The sequence below is a fragment of the Suricata suricatta genome, chromosome 12, assembly GCF_006229205.1.
Source record: "Suricata suricatta isolate VVHF042 chromosome 12, meerkat_22Aug2017_6uvM2_HiC, whole genome shotgun sequence".
Lineage (NCBI taxonomy): Eukaryota > Metazoa > Chordata > Mammalia > Carnivora > Herpestidae > Suricata > Suricata suricatta.
Window position 1 is genome coordinate 32,856,654 of NC_043711.1, and position 20,713 is coordinate 32,877,366.

Here is a 20,713-nt window from a genome sequence, read left to right on the forward strand (position 1 = left end):
AAGTTTTCCAACCTTCATATAAAATTTCTGCCTGATTATCACAAATACCCACCATTTTCAGTGTGAAATAGTATAGTAGAATATTGACTGGCAGTTTAAGAATTCAAAATTGTTGATAGTTGAAAATATTTTGTGTGTGTGATTTACATACCACTTCAGCTCTTTAAACTTGTTCTGCTCTCTGTGGTCCTGGAAAATCAGCACAGCAGGCATAACTGAAATGCACGGATATTCAGGAAAGACTTTGGTCTACTTCCTTCTCTACTGCAACCCTTTTCCCACATGGTGGAATTCTATATCATTCCATGTGCGTGTGCCTATGTATAGAGGTTAAAGAGGTTAAGGAATAACAGTGTGGGTAAACGGAAGGAAATAAAGGTCCCCATTATTTGTAGACGTCTGCTGGCCAAGGCTGCCTCTGTGCACACGTAGTGACTGGCAGCTGTGGAGCCACCAGGAGCCTTGGCTCTGACCGTCCCTTCCACCTCTGCTGTTCACCCCAGCCAGCTGGGGACCCCCAGGGACAACAGAGTGTGGGGACCTGTGAGTCAGCTTCAGCGATGGCCACTCATGTGTTTCAAAACAAATAGTTAAATGAATTTTTTAAAGCCTGTGTTTAAAACAAGCAGAAATGTTGTTAGTAATTTTTTTTTGCATCTTCTGGGGCAGTGATTTTGAAAATTGAGGGTCATGATATGGATTGGGTGGATATTTGACAGCATTTTAAGGACTCTAATGCAAAAGGAAATAATAGAGAATATCTTATGTGGTAAGCATAAGTCTTATTTTGTAAAACCTCAGTGTTGCTTAACCTCAGTGTTGCTTGCACACACACACATACCTCTCTGTACTGGGTTGTGACAGAAAATGTGACTAATGGTTAAAAGAATTTGAAAGCTCTTGTTCAAGTGAAAATGGTTTATAGAACACTAAAGTGTAAAGTGGCAAAGTACCTAGGTGTGCATTTGGTAATCCAGAAGGTAAAATCATTACTCTCATATAATTGTATAGAATTAGTAATCAAAACATGCTCATATAAAATGTCTTTTGAAAAGTAAAAAAAAAAAGTATGTATATTTGGACCCTGAGTTTGTATGCTAAGGATATGAAGATGAGGTCAAACATAACTTGTAAAAAAAACCCAGAATATTAAATATTGGCAGATATTTCTTCGGAGTGATCTGATTTTCAATAGCACAGCTTAGTTCATATATATGTACTTCATACAATCGTTTCTTGGGTCTTTTGTTGTCGGGTTTTGTTTTGTTTTTTGCCATTTTCTTCATGGTGCGTGGTGAGAATGGGCTTGTTGGGCAGTGTTTCCGGGCCTGATGTAACAGCTGCCCAACGGGAAGGCCGCATTCCTGAGCGTGTGTGTGAGTGTGTGTGACGGAGGAGCAGGGAGCGGAGGAGCAGGGAGCGACAGCTGTCCGGCAAACAAGACTCACTTCATTCCCCCGCCTCAGTAGCCAGCATTCACGCAGCTCCTGCACCCTCACTCACGCCCTCTCTTTGCATAGGAATGTTTGGAGGCCCCCCGAAGAGGGAGAAAGCAGGAGGTTTATTTCTTTTCAGTATTAAGGACATTTGTAGTATTCTAGCTAGTTAACAAATGTCTAGAATTTTTCAGAGTTATCACAGATAATAATGCTACACTTTAACAGTTGTCTTGGAGCAAATGTTAAAAAGCTTTTTTTTTTTTTTAAGTTCAGTTTATCCAGTAATTTTGATACAGGAAAATTCACCCTTTGTGCATGTATGTTTTTATGACTTTTGACAAATGGCTTGTGACTACCGCCATAACCAAAATCCAGAATATTTGTAATGTTCCCCTTTCCAGAGTGTCCTGTAAATACAGTCATTGGTTATGTAGCCTTTTGTGCCTTGGCCTGTTTCACTCAATATGCGATTGAGGCTGATCCGTAGTTTTGCCTTTACCAGAAGTTTGTTCCTTGGCATCACGGAGTAGCGTCTCCTTGTACGTAGGTGTGCGGTACAGTTTGTTTACCTGCTCACCAGGTGATACACATTTGAGTTTCCAAGTTTGTGATTACAAATTAAGCTGCTATAAATTTGCACCCCAGTATTTGTCTGGGGACATATGTCTTTCTTTCTCTTGGGTTGGTACCTAGGATTGAGTTCATGGGCAAAATACAAGTTTCATTTGGTAAGAAACTGTCAAAGTGTTTTCTGAAGTGGAGGTTGTCTTGTTTTGCAGCAGTGTATGAGAGTCCCAGTTGCTCTCCACCCATATCATTACTTGTTACAGCATTAGATTAAAACAGTTGTTTTTAGCTATTCTGGTGGTAGTATGCTGGTATCTCACTGTGGTTTTATTTTATTTTTTTTAAATTTTTTTAAATGTTTTATTTATTTTTGATACAGAGAGAGACAGAGCATGAGAGGGGGAGGGGCAGAGAGAGAAGGAGACACAGAACTGGAAGGAGGCTCCAGGCTCTGAGCTAGCAGTCAGCACTGAGCCCAACATGGGGCTCGAACCCACAAACTGTGAGACCATGACCTGAGCCGAAGTCGGACGCTTAACCGACTGAGCCATGCAGGCACCCCAAAACAACTTTGGAAACATTTTGCTTATAGATTGAATCCTACCTAAAAGTAGGAAAAATTTTTTATTTTCCTAACTCTCATATTACAGGCTCTCTCTCTCTCTCTCTCTACCTCAGTGGCCCTAGAAATAAGAAAATGTCACCTATTACTTTATAAAGTGAATGAAAAGACACTGTAAGATTCTAATTTCTTTTCTTTTTTTACAAAAAGTATCCCATATCTTCCGGGATGGGAATTAAGAATTCAAATGTTCTTGTAGTTTTTGAATTGTTCACAGATGCCTGCTTCATTCGGTCATTTTGCTAAAATTCTTATCAGCTCCTTACAGTCTGACTCAACTGGTGGTCTGCACATACAACAAATACTTTGCTCTTATTTACAGGTGTTTTCTTCCATACTGGTATATTTAATTTAGGGTACAAGCTTAGTGTGGCAAAAATCACACACACCCACACACGTAAGACAGAGCAAAATGTTACCCTTCCCTTCTCAATCTTTAGCATGCCTTTCTTAGAAATCTATGTTCTGACCAAACATGTCCATGCCAACACCAGAAATGAAAGGGAGTATATGAGTACAATGAGTACTGTGCATATTGTAAACTACTATTAATTTTTTTAATTTTTAAATATTTATTATTGAGAGAGAGGAAACAGACAGAGCTTTAAGTGAGGTAGGGGCAGAGAAAAGAGGGAGACACAGAATCCAAAGCAGACGTCAGGCTCTGAGCGATCATCACAGACAGGGGTCAGTGCAGACCACTCAAAGCCTGGAATGATACTGAACTCACAAATTGCAAGATCATGACCTGAGTTGAAGTTGGAACTTAACTGAATGAGCCACCCAGGCTCCCCTAAACTACTCAGAATGCTAAAAGATGTAGGAGAATCTTTTTGTATGTTGAGAGGTGACAGACATTTTAAGTTTTACCAAAATAAGAATCAAGAACAATAAACAAGGTATTTACTCTTAAACTTGAATAAAAATAGGTTTCTCTAAAGTATAACTTCTATACTCTGGTTTCTTTTCAGATCACCTAATTCTTTCGCCTTTTTAAAGTATAACTTCTGGGGCACCTGGGTGGCTCAGTCGGTTAAGCGTCCGGCTTCGGCTCAGGTCATGATCTCACTGTTCATGGGTTCAACCCCCCATCAAGCTCTGTGCTGACAGCTAGCTCAGAGCCTGAAGCCTGCTTCAAATTCTGTGTCTCCTTTTCTCTCTTACCCTCCCCTGCTCACACTGTCTCTGTCTCTCAAAAATAAATAAAAAACATTTTAAAAAATTTAAAGTATAATTTCTAAAAACATTCACTTAAAACAAAGTATAAATCAAATATCTAAGCGATGACTTTATATATTGTACTATAACTCAAAGAATAATTCCCTGACCTGATTTCTAATACAAAGCTATGATTTCATCTTAAAAAGTCATCAGCATAGTGTCATAGTCTTACATAGCCAAAATGATTTTATTTACATTTTGCTTCAACAGTTGCATCTGAATTTAAAACTTGCATTTCTTCTAGTTAATGCTTAGCAACTTTCTAACACCTTGTGGCTAGAAGCCTATGTAGACCTAACAATCCTCTAAACTACACTGCTACTTCTGTTAAATATTCAGATAATACAAAAAATGTGACATTTTTACAGGGAATTTTATCATATTCTTCCAAAATATGCTTACTGTTGACATAGAGCTCAGTAAGAATAAACATGTTATTGTTGTAAACATACTTCCAAAAGAAATTATAAATGAAACAGTAAATATATATGATTATGCAAGTCTGCACTTCACTTGAAAAAAGAATGCTAAGCTTCAATTAGTAAATCATTATAAACACCTGCTGTGTAAAAGAACTATTAACAATACAAACATATATATAAACAATCAGAAGACAAAGTTTCTTTCTCCAATAAGCGAAGAACTACAAGAAATTAAACACAAAAACATAGAAAAATGTGGTCTGGCTCCTCTCATTACCATAAACTACCTGTATCCACTGTTTGTCGGTCACAGGGCGGACTCCTGAAGCGAACGCTGTTGAATCCCTACCGAAGGACAGGACAACCATGGATGCTTGGGAGAGTCAGTCTACAAAATATGTCAGCCAGTGTTTTCGACCTTTATGTTATGAAGTTAAGGAATCAATGCAAGTTGCAGAAATGGCTTAAATAAGCAGATTTAATGTAATATAACCTCAACCTTTTACGAAGTTTTGAGCTCACAGAACAGCAAAAACGTTACTCAAGATGGGCTATGGGCAGCGCTATGTATAAAACGGCTAAGAACATCAGCTCTCCATTCAGACTGCCTGGGTTCAAATCCTGGCCGTACCCTTTAATATTTAGTAAACCTGTGGCCTTGGGCAAAACACTCAAACTATTCTTCGGGGTCCACATGTACCAAATGAAGTAGCTACCAACATTTGTCTCAAAACTGCCATGAAGATTAAAAGGAGATAATCCATGGAAAGTGGTTATCATGGCTCCCAGTGCACTGCAACTGTGAGAAATGTTTGGCGTTTTGATGAATTTCATTACTACAGTTATTATCATTAACAATGTTAACGTAGTAAAAGCGTGCTGGACAGGATACTGTGACTTGGATTACCATATGAAAGACAACCTCTCTGAACCCCTTTCCTTGTTTTCGTGTAGATGATGACAAGATCTCCCACCCTGGGTTGAGGGTGATGTGAATGAGATGCTAATGAACATAGAGTGCTTACTTAGCCCAGGGCCTGGCATATAATACCTGCACAACACACAACGCGTGTCTTTTTTAAGTATTCAGGTGATACAAGGGACTAATTGAATAAATTTTTTAAATGCTAGGAAGGGAATAGGCACTATGGTTCCTGAGGAGGAAGAAGAGAAGGTCTTCCTTCAAAGACGGTAGAAAGGGAAGGCCTCTCTCCAGTGACATATGGCCTGAGGCCGGGGGAAGGAGGAGGAGCTGGCCAGAAGAAAAGCCTGGGGAAAGAGCTAGAATGGAAGCTCAATGAGAAAGGGATGGTTGCCAGTCCTCTTTACCACGCTATAACCAGACCCGAGAGAATGCCTGGCATGCAGCAGGCACACTAGCACTGAGTAGTGCTCAAGAACCAGTTTGAAGAGCATTTCTGGCAGAGGGCACAACAAACGTAAAGGTCCTGGGTTCAGCAGCACTCCGGTGTCCCCACAAAGGCCCAAAGGGAGGCCAGCAGTAAGTGAAGACAGTGTGGCTGCAGTGTGGTGGGAGGGGGTAAGATGAGGGACACATAAAGGGGCCAGAGGACACAGGACAGTGTCAGCCATACTTCAAAGTCTAGATTTTATTCTTTTTTCAAAGAGATGCCACTGATGGGTTTAGTAGACACTGGTAGGACTTGACTGATTTCTTTAAAAGGTGACTCTGGCTGCTGTGGAAAGAAGGTACTTTAGAGAAGAATGGAATCAGGGGGACCTTCTGAGGAGCCAAAGTGCCAAGTGAGACAAGAGGCAAGTCAGAGGCCTCAATGAGAACAGTGGATGCGGTGACGGGCTGGGCTGCCAGGATGAGAGGAATGGAGAAGTGGGGAATAGTTCACAGCCTCCTACGTAGCTAGCAGATACCGGTGCTATTTTCTGAGAAGGGGTTAGCGGGGAGGAACCCGCTGAGGACAAGGGGACTAAAAGCCGAGAGTTCGGTTCTGAGCTGGTTTGCCCGAGACGTGCTGAGTGAGGATGTCAGCCAGGAGGCCGGTCCAAGAGGCTGCACCTCGGAGGAGGCCCACGACAGAGCTGCAGATGCGCAGGCCGCCTGTGTAGGACAGCAGTCAAAGCCAAGGGACAGGGTGAAATAACAAGGGGTGGGTCTTCGTCAGGTAATGACAACCACGTGATCCATTATGTTTCTCTTCTGGTTGGGCTGCCAGAAAGTTCCTAACATAAATCTTAAAGGAAAACTTTTTTGGAAATTCTGGACATGATAACCTACCCCTTTTACCCTTCCTCTTTACAGTGTCAGTCTTCTTTCATGCAAACTCTTTAAGTCTACACACAATGAGAAAGGAAAAACAGAAGAAACGCGGTGCTGTATGTAGTGACACGCCTAGTCAGAAGAACTGGTCCCCACATTTCCTCGCAAAGTCTCCAATTACAAACGTATTACCTTGGCGTTATATGAGGGGCTGTGCCTCTTCAAGTGGCTCCAAGCTCCTCAAAGGCATTAACCCTCTTATTTATCTTTGCATTGCTGTGGAATGGGCCCATGTCCAGCCCGGAGTACACAGACAATACATGTACCCTCGCACCATCTGTCATCTGTCTGTAAACACGAGGGACCCAGGCCTTGCTCCAGTACGCTAGAGCTCAGGTCCCAATTGTTTAAACACAGCAGAGTGTGTGATTAAATACCAGAAAGTAAGGCACACAAATGTGAGGTAAGCTTGGATAAATCTTCAAGGCCTGGATTGGAAGACTTCAAGGAGGGAAAAAACAACCAAACTCAACCGCTCTTGGAAGAGGCACAGTGTCTGGAGATATGGAAGCATATTTCAGAAAGCAGCCAAAAAACAGAATCAGGAAGGAGTCTGTTCTGGCTGGAGGGAAAGATTTAGTTGCTTTTTTTGTTTTTTGTTTTTAGTATTTTTTATTATTTATTTTTGAGAGAGAGAGACAGCATGAGCAGGGAAGGGTCAGAGAGAGAAGGAGAAGAAGAATCTGAAGACAGCCTCCAGGCTCTGAGCTGTCAGCACAGAGCCCAACACGGGGCTTGAACCCACAAACTGTGAGATAGGACCTGACCCAAAGTCAGATGCTTAACTGACTGAGCCACCCAGGCGCCCCATGGAGGGGAAGGATTTTGATCAGGAGAGTCCAGGGGGAAGGGACCTGGAAAGAACAGTGAACACACAGAGTGGACCAATCACTTCAGGTTTTAGAGTTTCAGCAAGTTACAAACCGCTGAGAACTTTAAAGAGATGTTTAATGAAGATCACATAAATTCAATGTGTATAATGGATAAGAAAGTAATAAAAGTGTCAAGACTTAGTCTTCTAAGTTAATAAGAATCTGATAAAAAGGAGGCCATAGGTTCCAAAAAGTGAGTCCACCAAAACATGGTGAGTGATGTGCTACAGACAAAGAGAAAGAGATCATAAGATTGTAACCCAGGGTTTGAGAACACTGCATCAACAGATGAGCAGTAGGCTCAACAGAAATGAAGGCAGCAGGAGGAAGGGATTTTAGAAAAAGATAGTACCTTTAATTGTAGGCAGAGTAAGTTTCAGATGACAGTGGCCATTCCCTGTTTCCAGACGCCCACCCCTTGCCACACAACACATTAGGCGATCTGCTCAAGTCCTTGTGGGGAAGAATTTTCCTAAGTAATATTCTCACATAAACATAATAGAGAAATTCTTTCATATATTACAATCTCTCTATGGGTGCAAAAGCAAATGTAAATGGATAAAATCATAAACACAAAAATAAAAGAAGTGGCCAAAATGGTCTACTTCTACAAAGCACTGTGAGTTCACATCTGGACATTTAAAGAAAAAAAAATATTGTTACAGAAAAAGATGCTCAATATTGTTTAGCCATTAGAGAATTGCATATTAAAACCACAGTGAGGGGCGCCTGGGTGGCTCAGTCTGTTACGCCTCCGACTTCGGCTCAGGTCAGATCTCAGCTTTGTGGGTTCGAGCCCCGCATCGGGCTCTGTGCTGACTGCACATAAACAATGATTGTGATGAGTCGCAGTGACATTTTTGCCCAAAGTGTGAGAAAAGAGGGGAGTTGGCCATACGTTAGTTTAATCAGATTATCAAACATAATAGTTTAAGAATGCCTAGGAGTGCCCGGGTGGCTCAGTCAGTTAAGCATCCAGCTACAGCTCAGGTCATGATCTCGTGGTTTGGGAGCTTGAGCCCCGCATCGAGCTCTGTGCGGACAGCTCAGAGCCTGGAGCCTGCTTTGCATTCTTTGTCTCCCTCTCTTTCTCTGCCCCTCCCCTGCTCATGATCTCTCCTAAATAAATGTCAAAAAAAATTTTTTTTAATACCTATGATGATTCCATTTTTGGGGGAGTTTATATACCTTGCCACTAGTTGACTTCAAAGCACCCATCTCTAGGTTCACGAAACCTCCTTTGAAAAATGAGAAAAAAGGAGGTAGCTTTGTTTTTGTTTTTTAAATTTGCTTTCTGGTTATTTGTGAGCATTTTCGGTGCTTGTTCAGTCTGTTTGGCTTCAGTACACACTGGGATTCTGTGGCTGCTGCTCCAGCCTCTGTCTCGGCGGATGTCGCCCGTTGATCAGAGCCCTTGTCCACCTGACCCCAGACAGAACCTTTGAAACACTTTAACACAGCACGTCAGTAAGCCTTGTCCGCCTCCATCACTAGGAGTACTGGAGCTGGAGCCTGTTTGCCGTTCCTGGTGTATATTGTTCTCCACTGGGCCAAGAATGAAAATTGGGGATTAGCTTGTCTTCCCCTGTTCTTTACGTGGGGGTGAAGTTACCACATACTGCTTAGCTTGTAGGTATTCATCTAGGGACCAGGTGTTTGCCAGCCTCTGTAAGGAATGGTGCAGGGCCCTGTGGGCAAGGTGGTGAGGTCTCTGTCCTAGAGAGTTAGGGGTGAGATGAAACCGCTTTTCAAGGTTAATGAAAAAGTGACTCCTTACTATTTACACTTTTCTGGTGCTGTTGAGGAAAGAGGCTTCCCAGTATATTTGTTTCCAGATAAATGGGGCTTAGTGCAGTCCCTCAGTTCTTTCATTCCAACTATGAACATTTTTTTAAAAGGTTGTTCCTTACTTAAATATAGCAAGCCAAGTAGATGTGCCTTTGCAGGAAGAATTATTAAAAATAATCATACCTGTTTTTTGTTGACTCCCAGTCAATATGAGCATGAGTTATAGTAATTTGTTTTATTTTAACTGTTCCTCAGCGATACATTTAGATATCATTAGCAGAACAGGACCCCTTGTCCCTACCCAAAACTGACAAGACATCCAGCCCCAGAGCCAGAAAGCTCCAAGAAGGCCCAATCCGAATAAACATCTTAGCCACATTTTCCCCAAATTAATACTTTTTAACTGTAAAACCTAAATACTACTAAGCAACTCAGCATTTGAGCCCATCTTGATTTTGCTCAAGAATAATAAATGACATTTCTTGCTCTTTGGTTACCAGCACAATCATTCATTAATGACTTTGTTACAAATTCTTTATATCGTCACCACCTTAACTTGTCTAGAAGACAAGTGTCTCAGTGAACCAAATACAGCGTAACCAGAAACAAGGTACATAGCAGCCCACACAAGGTTGGTGCTTTTGACGCCTCTGTGGATGGGTTACATGCAGCTGCCACTGTAACTGTCCTTTACCTGAGTTAATTGTCAGTTAGGGACGTCAGCCTTCAGATAAGAAAACTCCCGTAGCCATTTGATTATAGTGCCAGAGCCACAGTGTGGCAGCAGGGAAAGCTTAACTGTGGTCTCAGTTGTAGTTACTGTTTAGAACTTTGCTTTGGAGAGGTCTTTGGAAGACACGTTAGTACGTGAATACTTACAGAGAGATGCTTCATTTAACTGGATACTAACATTTTAAGCAGCCATTGCTTTCCGTTTTAAAGTGCGTGTGCAGAAGTCCCGCAGTGGCCCGACAGCTCCAGTCTGGGGAGTGTTAGTGCGTCTCTGCTGTTTCCACGACATTCTGGTGGTGGACTCACAACACTGAGGCCTGCCCAGAGGATTGTCGTTTCTGCCGTCTGACTAAGTTGTCACCTGAGGTTATTAATGTGGACTCGAGATGATCCTGTAGGCATGCCTTTCCTGGTACCCCAAAAAGCACTGGTAAAGTTTCATAAGCTTGTGGCAGTGGAAGCTGCGTAACTACTTCTGGATACAGCAGCTGAAGTCCCAGCCTGAGTTTCCCTATGCAAAAGCCAGAATGCTTATTTTCAATTTGTTACTCATTTATAGGGCAATAGTGTACATTTGGGTGGGTCTTTTGAAGTGAAAAACAAAGCCTTCTCGTCATGCTTCCTTATACTTTAATAGAAAACACCTGACCTGGGCCTGCACTCGTAACCATTTCACTGCATTGCCCCGGTGTTGGCTTTCCATCCTTTGAATGAATACTCAGGCTAGAAGCTGTGACTCCGGGGTTAGTGGAGTGGGGAGTTGCGGAAGCCGATATGTCATGCTGTTCTTCCTCTAATAGGCCTTGAGCAGTGAGTGAAGAATCGCTCAGGAAATAGTAGGACAACCTGACTGTTTTGTTATGCCACCAGGAGGTATTCAGGATTCCTCCTGATAGCCTAATGGATGATATAAATAATGCTAATTAAACAGAAAAGCTCATGTTAAAAATTGCATACCTTTAAACGATATGAATGATGAAATTAAAGTCTGTATCTTAGTAGTATGGTACCTACTTTAGTCTCCTGTATTGATCATCGTACTATAGTCATGTAAGATGTCAGCCTTAGGGGAAGCTGGGTGAAGGGTATATGGAACTGTATTATCTTCGCAGCTTTTCTATAGTAGCGGCTAGAATTACTCCAAAGTGAAATTTCTATGTAAGCTCTTGGAAATATTTTCTATTCAAGCTATGTTATAGGAATTTAAGAAAAGTTATAGAAACTAAGCTGTGAAGCAGACTCCAGGCAGCTGTGAGGATGATGGTGAGCAAAGTAGATTGTTTGCTGTTTTCTAGAATCTTGCAGTTCGGCCACAAATATGCCTGCCTGTTGTCACTTACCTTCCTGATCCAAAAACAACCACACAAGCAACATTCAGAACAGTTTCTGTCTGTCTCATTACTTCCACTTGAACTTTCTCATTGACCTGAGTTGGTAACAAATGGGCATGGATTCGTCTGAAAATTTCAGTTTTTATTTGAAGAAGAAACAGAACATTGAATTGGGATAAGTAAGCCAATACTAGTAAAAGGATGGCCATCTGCTTTCTTATTCTTACTTATTTTGGGTCACACCTCCATCGTAGGAGTTGAGACTCCCAGCACTGTGGTTTTTCACATTTGGGCTCACTTTCCATCCCTCATCCTCACACTCCCTAGTCATTTGCACAGGAGCTGTTATTTATTTTAGTTGAGAAATTCTAGCAATTTAAAATGTTTTGGTGTTCAGATAGGTCTTTAAAAAAAATCCTTCATTACAAACCCACAGTATTTAAACAACTTTTATGGACCTCAAAATGTTTTCTTTAATAACTTACACATTGTCGTGTGGCTGTATCAGAAGCTGAGGTGTGTCTGGTAGTGAGGAGTCTTACCATGTTGCCTGTATATTATTTGGTCTACGAGGCACACCAACCAGCTTCAGCTCTCTCACTTACCATCTCTGTGACTTTGGCCACTTGCTTACCATCATTTAGCACCGTCCCCACACCTGCGTTTGCAGATCATACACCTTTCCCCAAACTAAATAAGAAATATAAAATCTTTAGCATAGCGCCTGGAATTTGGTAGGTACTCAGCAAGTGGCAACTACTATTGTCACTGGTAATCATTCCTACTGTTGCCTGCACTGTGTTTTTATTCCATTTTCCAGTCTACTCAAATGGTTGAAAAGTCACTAACAATAATATTTACGTTTCCAGTGAGTAAACCTTTCCTGTCTTCACAGAGCCAGGCTTTTGTTTGTGTGTGTGTGTGTGTGTGTATCTGCACATTGATGAGCCAATTTGTAATTTCACAATAGTCTGATAAGTCATATGCAGTACTTTTTACCAGTCAGGTTTTTATTGTTCCTGGTGGTGGTATTATGAATTTTAAAGTAGCTCCTAAGTGAAATATTTGTACATAGCATTCATCTTTTTAGCTTGGTCTCAGTATTTTCCAGAATTTTTTTTCTTTTGAGACAATTCCTTGTTAAAAAACAGTTTCACTCCTAATTATGTAAAGTACGTTGTTTTGGGCAGCGACAGGGCTTGTTCATTCACTTGGGTATTTGAATATGATTCCAGAAGAAATGATGGTCTCTGTGTGGAAGTAAAGTGTCTTACAAATACCATTCTGTTTGTTTAGACAGCTCTACCCTGCAGGTTCAAGTCCACTTGTTTCTAGCCTAGAATGTCTCACCCATTCCAGTTCTGCTGCCTGTGTGAATGCTGGCTAGTTACCTAACTTCTCTGAGCCTTCACTATCACGTCTCTAAAATGAGGGTCAAGAGTCACATACCTCAGAAGGGTTGTAGGTAACATGAGTTAATGTATGGAAAGTGCTCAGTGCCTGGAGCATAAATAAGTTCTATGCAGGTGTTCATAATTGTTGTTTCTGTCATGTTCTCTGTCTGCCACTGAAGGTTCTCCCTGGATTCTAAACCTTTTGGTGCTAGAGATTTTTTTTTCAAATACAGAACGATTTCTTTATATGTTCTTAGATTAAATTATCCTGGCCATGTGGCAGTGGAAAGTTAGGCTTATCTATGGAGATTCTATTTTTAAATTGTGTCTTTAGTCATCTGAGTCTGTTTTGATTAAGTGCCCCCCCCACCCCACCTGAAGCAATTTTTTTTCTTCCTAGATTAGAGCAGGCACTTGTGTGAAGCCTTCCCCATCACCTTCTTCTCTCTGTTATAACCCATTTGTGCCCACCATGTACCCCTGTCACATATTAGACCTAGGGACTGCTCTTTTTTCCTTTGAAAAAAGTACCTGATACCCAGTAGCTACTCAGTAAATGCTGAATTTATGAATTACATAACATCTTTGATTTTTTCTCCTCCTCTGTATGACATGTAATTCACATCTTGTTATTTGTCCTTAATTATTGCTTATCAAGTCAGCATTATTAGTAATATTTTCGATTTGTAGAGTAAACTTCTATTCTTTGGAGCCCAAGGAAATACCAGTCGATTAACTGAAGATGACCTTCAGTCATCAGTAACATCCAGTTTATGTTTCATTTTCCTGTTCTAAAAAGTCAGCAAATAAAGTCATGGTGTTAAAAGTGGCTTTTGCCTGATAAAATGCTCATTTTCCCACCTCTTAAAGTGAAAAAAAATAATGTTCTTTTTTGTTTCTTCTGGTGCCACCAGATCTTGTCTGAGTTACGGAGAAAATAACGCTGTCCACAAAAGCACAGAGATATTTGCAAACATTCAACCATTTATTGGAAGAGAACCAAGTACTACACTCAATGGCAAGCTCATCTTCACAAACCTATATGTGATAAAATATTTTATAACTTCTCTGTTTCCATAAGAAGTTTACAAAAATTTATTTGGCAGCTGTGCTCTTAGTCTAGGGAATTTAATAAATACACTTTTTAAGTAATCATTCTCATTAGATGGAAGGAAATGTTGGGAGCCCTCCAATACCACACATTGTTATATATCTAATTAAGTAATTTGCAGAGTTAGGTGTCTGACTTAAGAAAAGTTGTTCTCTGATTTCAGACTATATTATAAAGTTCTAGTAGTGAAATCAAGATATTGGCCTAAAAACAGACACATAAACCCACACATATATATATACGTATATATGTATACATGTTTATATATGTATACACACATATATGCACATATACACATGTATATATTTATGACAAAGGGGACAAAAATATACAGTGGGGGAAAGGACAGTCTCTTCAATAAATGGTGCTGGGAAAACTGGCAGCCACATACAGAAGAATGAAACTGGACCATTATCTTAAATTATACACAGAATGAACTCAAAATGGATTAAGGACTTGAACATAAGACCTGAAACCATAAAACTCCTAGAAGAAAATGGAAGCTCCTTGACATAGGTCATGGCAGTGGTTTTTTGACTCTGACCCCAAAATGAAGAGCAATAAAGGCAAACATAAACAAGCAGGATTACATCAAACTAAAAAGCTTCTGCAAGCAGAGGACATAGGCAACCTACTGAACAGGAGAAATTATTTGCAAATCATATCTGTTAAGAGGCTAGTATCCAAAATACACAAAGAATTCATACAGCTCAACAGCAAACAGAACAGTCTGATTTAAAAATTGGTGAGAGATCTGAATGGACGTTTTTCCAAAGGAGACATAGAGATGACCAATAGGTACACAAAAAGGTGTTGAGCATCATTAATACTAACCGTCATAGAAATGAAAGAACCACAATGAGATATCACCTTAAACCTGTCAGAGTGGCTGTCACCAAAAAGACAAGTAACAAGTCTTGGCAAGCATGTGGAGAAAAGGGAACCCTTGTGCACTGTTGCTGGGAATGTAAATTGTAGCCCCTGTAGACAACTGTATGGAAATTTCTCAAAAAATTAAAATAGAGCCGCCATATCATCCAGCAGTCCCGCTTCTGAGTACTTACCTGAAGGAAGGAAAAACTAATTTGAAAAGATACCTACATCCCTGTGTTCACTGCAGCATTATTTACCATAGTAAAGATATGGAAACACTCTTAAGTGTCCACCGACGGCTGAGTGGGTAAAGAAGTTAGGTTGTATATGTACACAATGGAGTATTAGCCGTAAAAAAGTATGAAATCTTGCCATTCGTGACAACATGGATGGACCTCCAAAGCAGTATGCTAAGTAAACTAAATCTGAGAAAGACACATAGTGTATGAACTCTTTTTTCTTTAATTTTTAATGTTTATTTTTTTGAGAGAGAGACAGTGCGAGTGGGGGAGGGGCAGAGAGAGGGAGACCTGGAATCTCAAGCAGGCTTCCGGCTCCCCTGAGCTGTCAGCACAGAGCCCAGTGTGGGGCTCGAACTCACAACCCGCAAGATGATGACCTGAGCTGAAATCAGACGCTTAATTGACTGAGCCACCCAGGGGCCCTTGCATGTATGATCTCTTTCATGTGGAGCCTAAAAAGAAAATATTCATAGGTACAGAGAATAGCTGGATGGTTGTAGGGGTGGGGAATTATTGAATGAAAGGGATCCAGAGGTAAAAAGAGAAAAAAGCATAAATCACAAATAAAAGTTGTTTAAATTGACCAAATAGGGCCATATATGTCTTGATTTATTTATACAGCGTCTTCCCTATTTCTTTAGCAGCCTTCTCAAAATTCTAGATATAACATTGGTGGGAAAATATTGAGAGTAAGAAATTAGTACTAATTTTGGTGTTTTTCTTTCAATTGTGGTATATTTGATATATTCTAGAAAAAGCAAACTAATGTAGAGTGACAGATCAGATTGTTTAGGGGGTGGTGAGAGAAGGCAGGAAAGAGGAATGACAGAGCTTTTGAGGGTGTTGGACTCATTCACTAATTATGGCAGTGGTTTCTGGTGTATGAGAGAGAGAGAGAAGTTGCCTGCTTTAAATGTGTAGTTTGTTGGATACGGTACTTAAACCTCAGGAAAGTAAAGCAAAAGCAAAGACAAAAAAGAGCAGAGGGCAGGCTGTGCTGTTAGCCCAAGTGAAAGGTGGGTAACGCGTAACAGGGCCCCGCTCTGAGGGCGGTTGTGGTTGTGCGGCGTGCGGATTAACTGGGCCTGAGAGACGGGCCAGCGCCGGACCCACAGCGCCGCCCTCCCCCCGACGCGGCTGCATCCTGGCTTCGCTGGGCCATCAGCTCGGGGTGGGCAGGGCAGCGTGTCTCCGCCGTCATTTTGCCTAGTTTGAAACTTGGAATAGGGATTTATTTGTATAATCTTCTATTTATTTCATGAAAAACGAAAAAATGTTTTAATGAATTTTAAATCTATACATAAGTAACAGAATTAGCATCCTTCAGACATGGGCAATATAGATAAAGATGGAGAAAAAAATACCCAGAGCAGTGTGGCAGACAGTGCTCTGGACTCATTTGTGAATTATGTTATTTATATGTTTAGAATTATAGGGGAAATACTTAAAATGTTGCATTGTCTTAGAGATCAGTCTTTATTTTTATTTGTACTTGTACACACAAATGTGTGTATATCGTGCACATTTCCTGAAAATTGTTTCCTTTGAGCACTCGAGTGTAGATGTCACCCTTGTTTCTTTGACTTTTTTTTTTTAATGCAGTTAAATCCTTGGGAAAATCACTTATGTCATCAGTAAGGAATGTCACCAAAATAGCTTCTCACTTAAGTTCCCATCCCCAGAGTTAACCCACGGGAGGTTCCGATAAATTCAGATATTTCATAACGTGTCTTTTTCTTTCTCCTTCAACACAGGCGCTCTGGTGCTGGAGGCAGGACCACGTGGTAGATTGTTGGCAGTCAGCGGTCTGTGGAGCTTTTGCAGGTGCAAAGGATTATATTATACTGGGAAAGACCAAAGGGCGGAGAAAAATGCGAAAATATTAACCATGGAAAAACAACATTCTTTAGAAATTCCAGATTGTTTAGATGAAGAGAGTTCCACTGGTTGCTTGAGAAAAGAGAGTGACTCGGGGGGGGGGGGATAAAAACCTGCTAAAAAGGTGTCTGCTGGAAAGACAACCAATTTGTTTTTGACAAATTTTTCTTTTTCTTTTTATCTTTATTAAAGCCTTCACTCAGGCCCTCGGATTATCTTAAAGATGATTTATAAAGTCCTCTGTGGGAAGAGACTTGCTGTGGCTGCGGGGCTCAGTGTGCAGCTGTGCGCCTTGGGCAGTGCTCCGGGGGGTTCAGGGCTTGCCGCAGAAGGCCGCGATTCACGGCCCGTGTGACAGGTTTGACAGCACCACCGATTAACTAGTGTCAGGAGAGCCGAGGGTGCTCAGCAACTTAGCGACGGCGCGACCGCTCTGTGGAGAGCATGCGGACACCCGCACATCCGGGCGCTTTCCAGACATTAAGCCGAGCAGAGTGACAGTATGCGCTCTGTGTGATCCGCCACTAACGCCTGCGAGGTCTCCAGTGAGGCTGTGATGAGAACTCGGGTGTTATACAGAGTTGAGTAAGTGATGACGTTTAGCAGCCTTAGAAGTGCATTTTGCTCTTGCACATAAAGGTGAGTTAGAATTATGGTTAAAAGAAAGCAAAGCGGAGATCTGCCAGAAAATGTAAACTGCTGGTTTAGATGTGTAGCCAGTAAAGAGATAAGTAGTTTTAGGATGTCAGCTTTATTAGGAAATGATTCTTTTCCAATTTGTTTAATGGTTGTTGGATTGGGTTTGGGTTGTGGTGATTAGGAAAACAGAAAACATGTATTTTATAGGATTCCTTATTAATAAATGGACCCATTTGACTTGAATTGATAATCAAAAATAAGAATCTAGCCTCTAGACCTGAAACCAGCTCAGATGGTTATGATGGGTAGTTGTTCCCACGTGACGCTTCGTCATTAGCTGTGTCAAGTGAGTAGCTGGTCTTGATTCACTTTCCAGAGGTCAAGTTTTTACTCCCCAGTCCTTAAGTGAAATGTGTGGTGGTTTTTTTTTTTTTTCTTTTTCCTCCCTCCAAGGGACAAAGTGAGCATTGTCGAACTTTAGTCATCCTGGATAAGGAAGGGCACTTCTTAAACTTAGCAATAAAAATAAAACTTCCATGTGTTTAAGTAAGAAGGGTATATTCTCTGGTCCCATTTCTCAAGTAGCTCATTCGAAGATTTGCTTACAAAAGCATTGTTTCTAGTAAGGAAATCTGCATTCACTACAATGCCCTTTTCCAAATAATGCTTTATAATGATTTCTAAGCAGTTAGGTTAGTCAGAAGCGGGGAAAGAGAAACTTGTTACCAACCATGCGCTGTGCAGTAAGGATCCCGTGGGCCAGGCCCTTTCGGTCTAGAGGCCCCCCTGAGGAGTGCGGCCCAGCAGCCCTGTGCTCCAGTGACTGATGGAAGCTTCCATGTGGAGCAGGGAAGGGGCTTGCCCAGAGCCACACACCTGCTGTGGGCCAGCTTGCTGGACTTAGAGAACCGTCAGGCCTCAGCTCTGTCCCCAGCTCCTCACCTGTAACATAGATGCACCCCTCTCAGCCTTAGCGGGGACCACGGCAGGGTGAGGTGAGGTCATGTGTGCCTCATTCTTGTAATCTAGGAAACTCAGCTGATGGATGGCAGGTGTTATTTCTATGGCAGTAGGCACACCCAGTACCCAGAAGAGAAGAAGTTGTCATCACATTGATTCCTACTCACCACTGCATTCAGGAAATAATATATTGGTACAGTTTCTATACATAATTATCTCTAATAGCATGTAGATTTAAAAACTCCTCCAATTCAGTCACCTTATTTCTCCCGTTGGGGTTCTGTAAGTGAAAGAATTTGTCCGGTTCTCAAACTCCAGTGAGGGTAGATCTACATGAATTTCTTTGCAAATGGTAACATGAGTATATTTTTGCTTATATCCCTTTTGTTTTGAAATTTCAGTTGGTATGTTGTGAGGGATACAGGTACTATTTAAGGCCTTTGTGAAAGATAAACACCATTTAAAAAATATTCTACCTTGTGAAAAAGCGATGCCCCATAGGAGTCTGTTGTGACAGCGTGCGTTACACACCATAGAGGAATGAATAAGGCCTCGTCGGCCCGGCTGCCCCTTGCAGGCCTCACTTGGCCATAAAGGCAGTGACGTGAGACTTGCCCATATGGCAGAAATCAGATTGCTCGTCCTTGTGCACTTTTCTGGTTTGAAACTGGGTAAATCTTCATGGATGAGCCACTCTGTCTGCCATGCTTGGCGCTCTTCTGTGCCCATGCTTGTTTTATAAACTACTTGGCACAAATATCCAAAAATGTCCCTTGAGATTGGAGGTGTTGATGGCTTGTCATGCCAGAAATTCCCTTGGCTTGTGGTCAGGGGTTAAACGAGGGGGAAAAAAGGACTTTGCCAACTTCCTCACTTCTAATTAACTTCTAAACATACAACTGTAATTCAGTCTAAGTAATTATGACATTTGCTACTCTCGTGATATGTGCTTTGATAATCTAGTGTTCTTTGGACACTTTCTCATAATTAACATGTACTTACATTTTCTAAGAGACACGGAGCGAGACTAAAAGGGTGGGAAGAAAGGAAAGAGAGATTCCGTGGCTTGAAATCCCAGAATAGGGTGAAGGATTTATCTGGGTAAGACATGAGAAGGCATGACCCTAGCTTTAAACAGAAACACACTTTTGTTGTTGTTGAAGCCCTCCGTGGCTGGATGCTTGTTTGGGGAGCATATGCACAGGCGGTGCATGGACACGCTCTTGTTGCTCTGAGCCCCATCAGGAGATGGGAGGCTGGACCCGGGGTGGGGGACAGTGCATGGCAGCCCTGCACGCCACTGTCCCCGCCACCGCCCTGCTCTCACAGCTTGTTGTAGGAGGGTGGCTCCTTTGTCCAGAGTTTGTACAGGGACACACGAGATGTCATTTCATCGTAAATGTCCCATCTCCCGGAGCCTGGTCCCTGACAGCGGTTGGCCCCACATTCTGTAAAAGCCTAACTCCAGCGGAGCCCACAGAAAATGGTTTCATGTGTGATGTGAGCACACAAGCAGCTGACAGTCGCTGCACCAAGTAATCATTTCCTGTCTAATATGTGAGCATGTTCCTTGTATTTATTACTGGCAGTTTACGGTTCCCTTAAGTAAAATGTAGACAATAACTACATTGTAACCAGAAGCATAGGTCCCCAGTGCCCTCACCTTTGTGACCCGTCATTCTATTACACAATCTTCACAGGCCCTTCTTTGCAGCCTCATAAAAAATATTTTGCGGTGCTGTGTATTAAAGCAGTCATTGGCATTTGAAGACATTAAAATTGATTTCTTAATAATTAGCATAAAATACAGCTACCATTATGGCTGTAAAATTAGGACCTATTTAAGCATTTGTCTGTCTTTTTTTCGTATCGCTTGAATGAAGCAGCAGTCTCTGAGGGCCTAGCAGTAAGCACCCACAGTAAAGGGACGGGCAGGTTCTCCCAGCCAGCATGAGTCGGATGCACGGTTCCTACATGTACTAGAAGGCAAGTCGTTTTCAGTGTAAGTGACTCAGGAGAGCTTGAGTCATCAGGGGTCAGGCGATGTCCTTGCCAACTTTTAAGTCTTTGAAGTTGGTTTAGTAGACATTGTGACCATTTTCGAGCAGGATAATGGTGTATGCACCTCCGGATTTGAACAGTCGGGTGCAGTTGAATGTCTTAACTACATATCAGAGTCATTACGTAGTGAAAGAGCACTACTTTTGGGGACGAGATGCATGCGACTTTGAGTCCCAATTCCGTACTACTGTGTGGCCCCGAACAAGCTGTCTGTGAAATGGAATAGTAATACCCATGCAGATGAGATAATTAATGACCATACCTA

The 20,713-nt window shown here is 41.6% G+C and overlaps 1 protein-coding gene across 2 annotated transcripts in view; it reads left to right on the forward strand.

Moving 5' to 3' along the window:
- Positions 1 to 20,713, forward strand: part of SLC25A26 (solute carrier family 25 member 26) — a 124,437-nt gene that overhangs the window by 96,624 nt on the left and 7,100 nt on the right. For both annotated transcript variants that reach the window (XM_029918872.1, XM_029918871.1), the window contains one exon: positions 16,665 to 16,734. In XM_029918872.1, the coding sequence (XP_029774732.1) occupies positions 16,665 to 16,734 (70 nt within the window). The remainder of the gene's footprint in view (positions 1 to 16,664; positions 16,735 to 20,713) is intronic.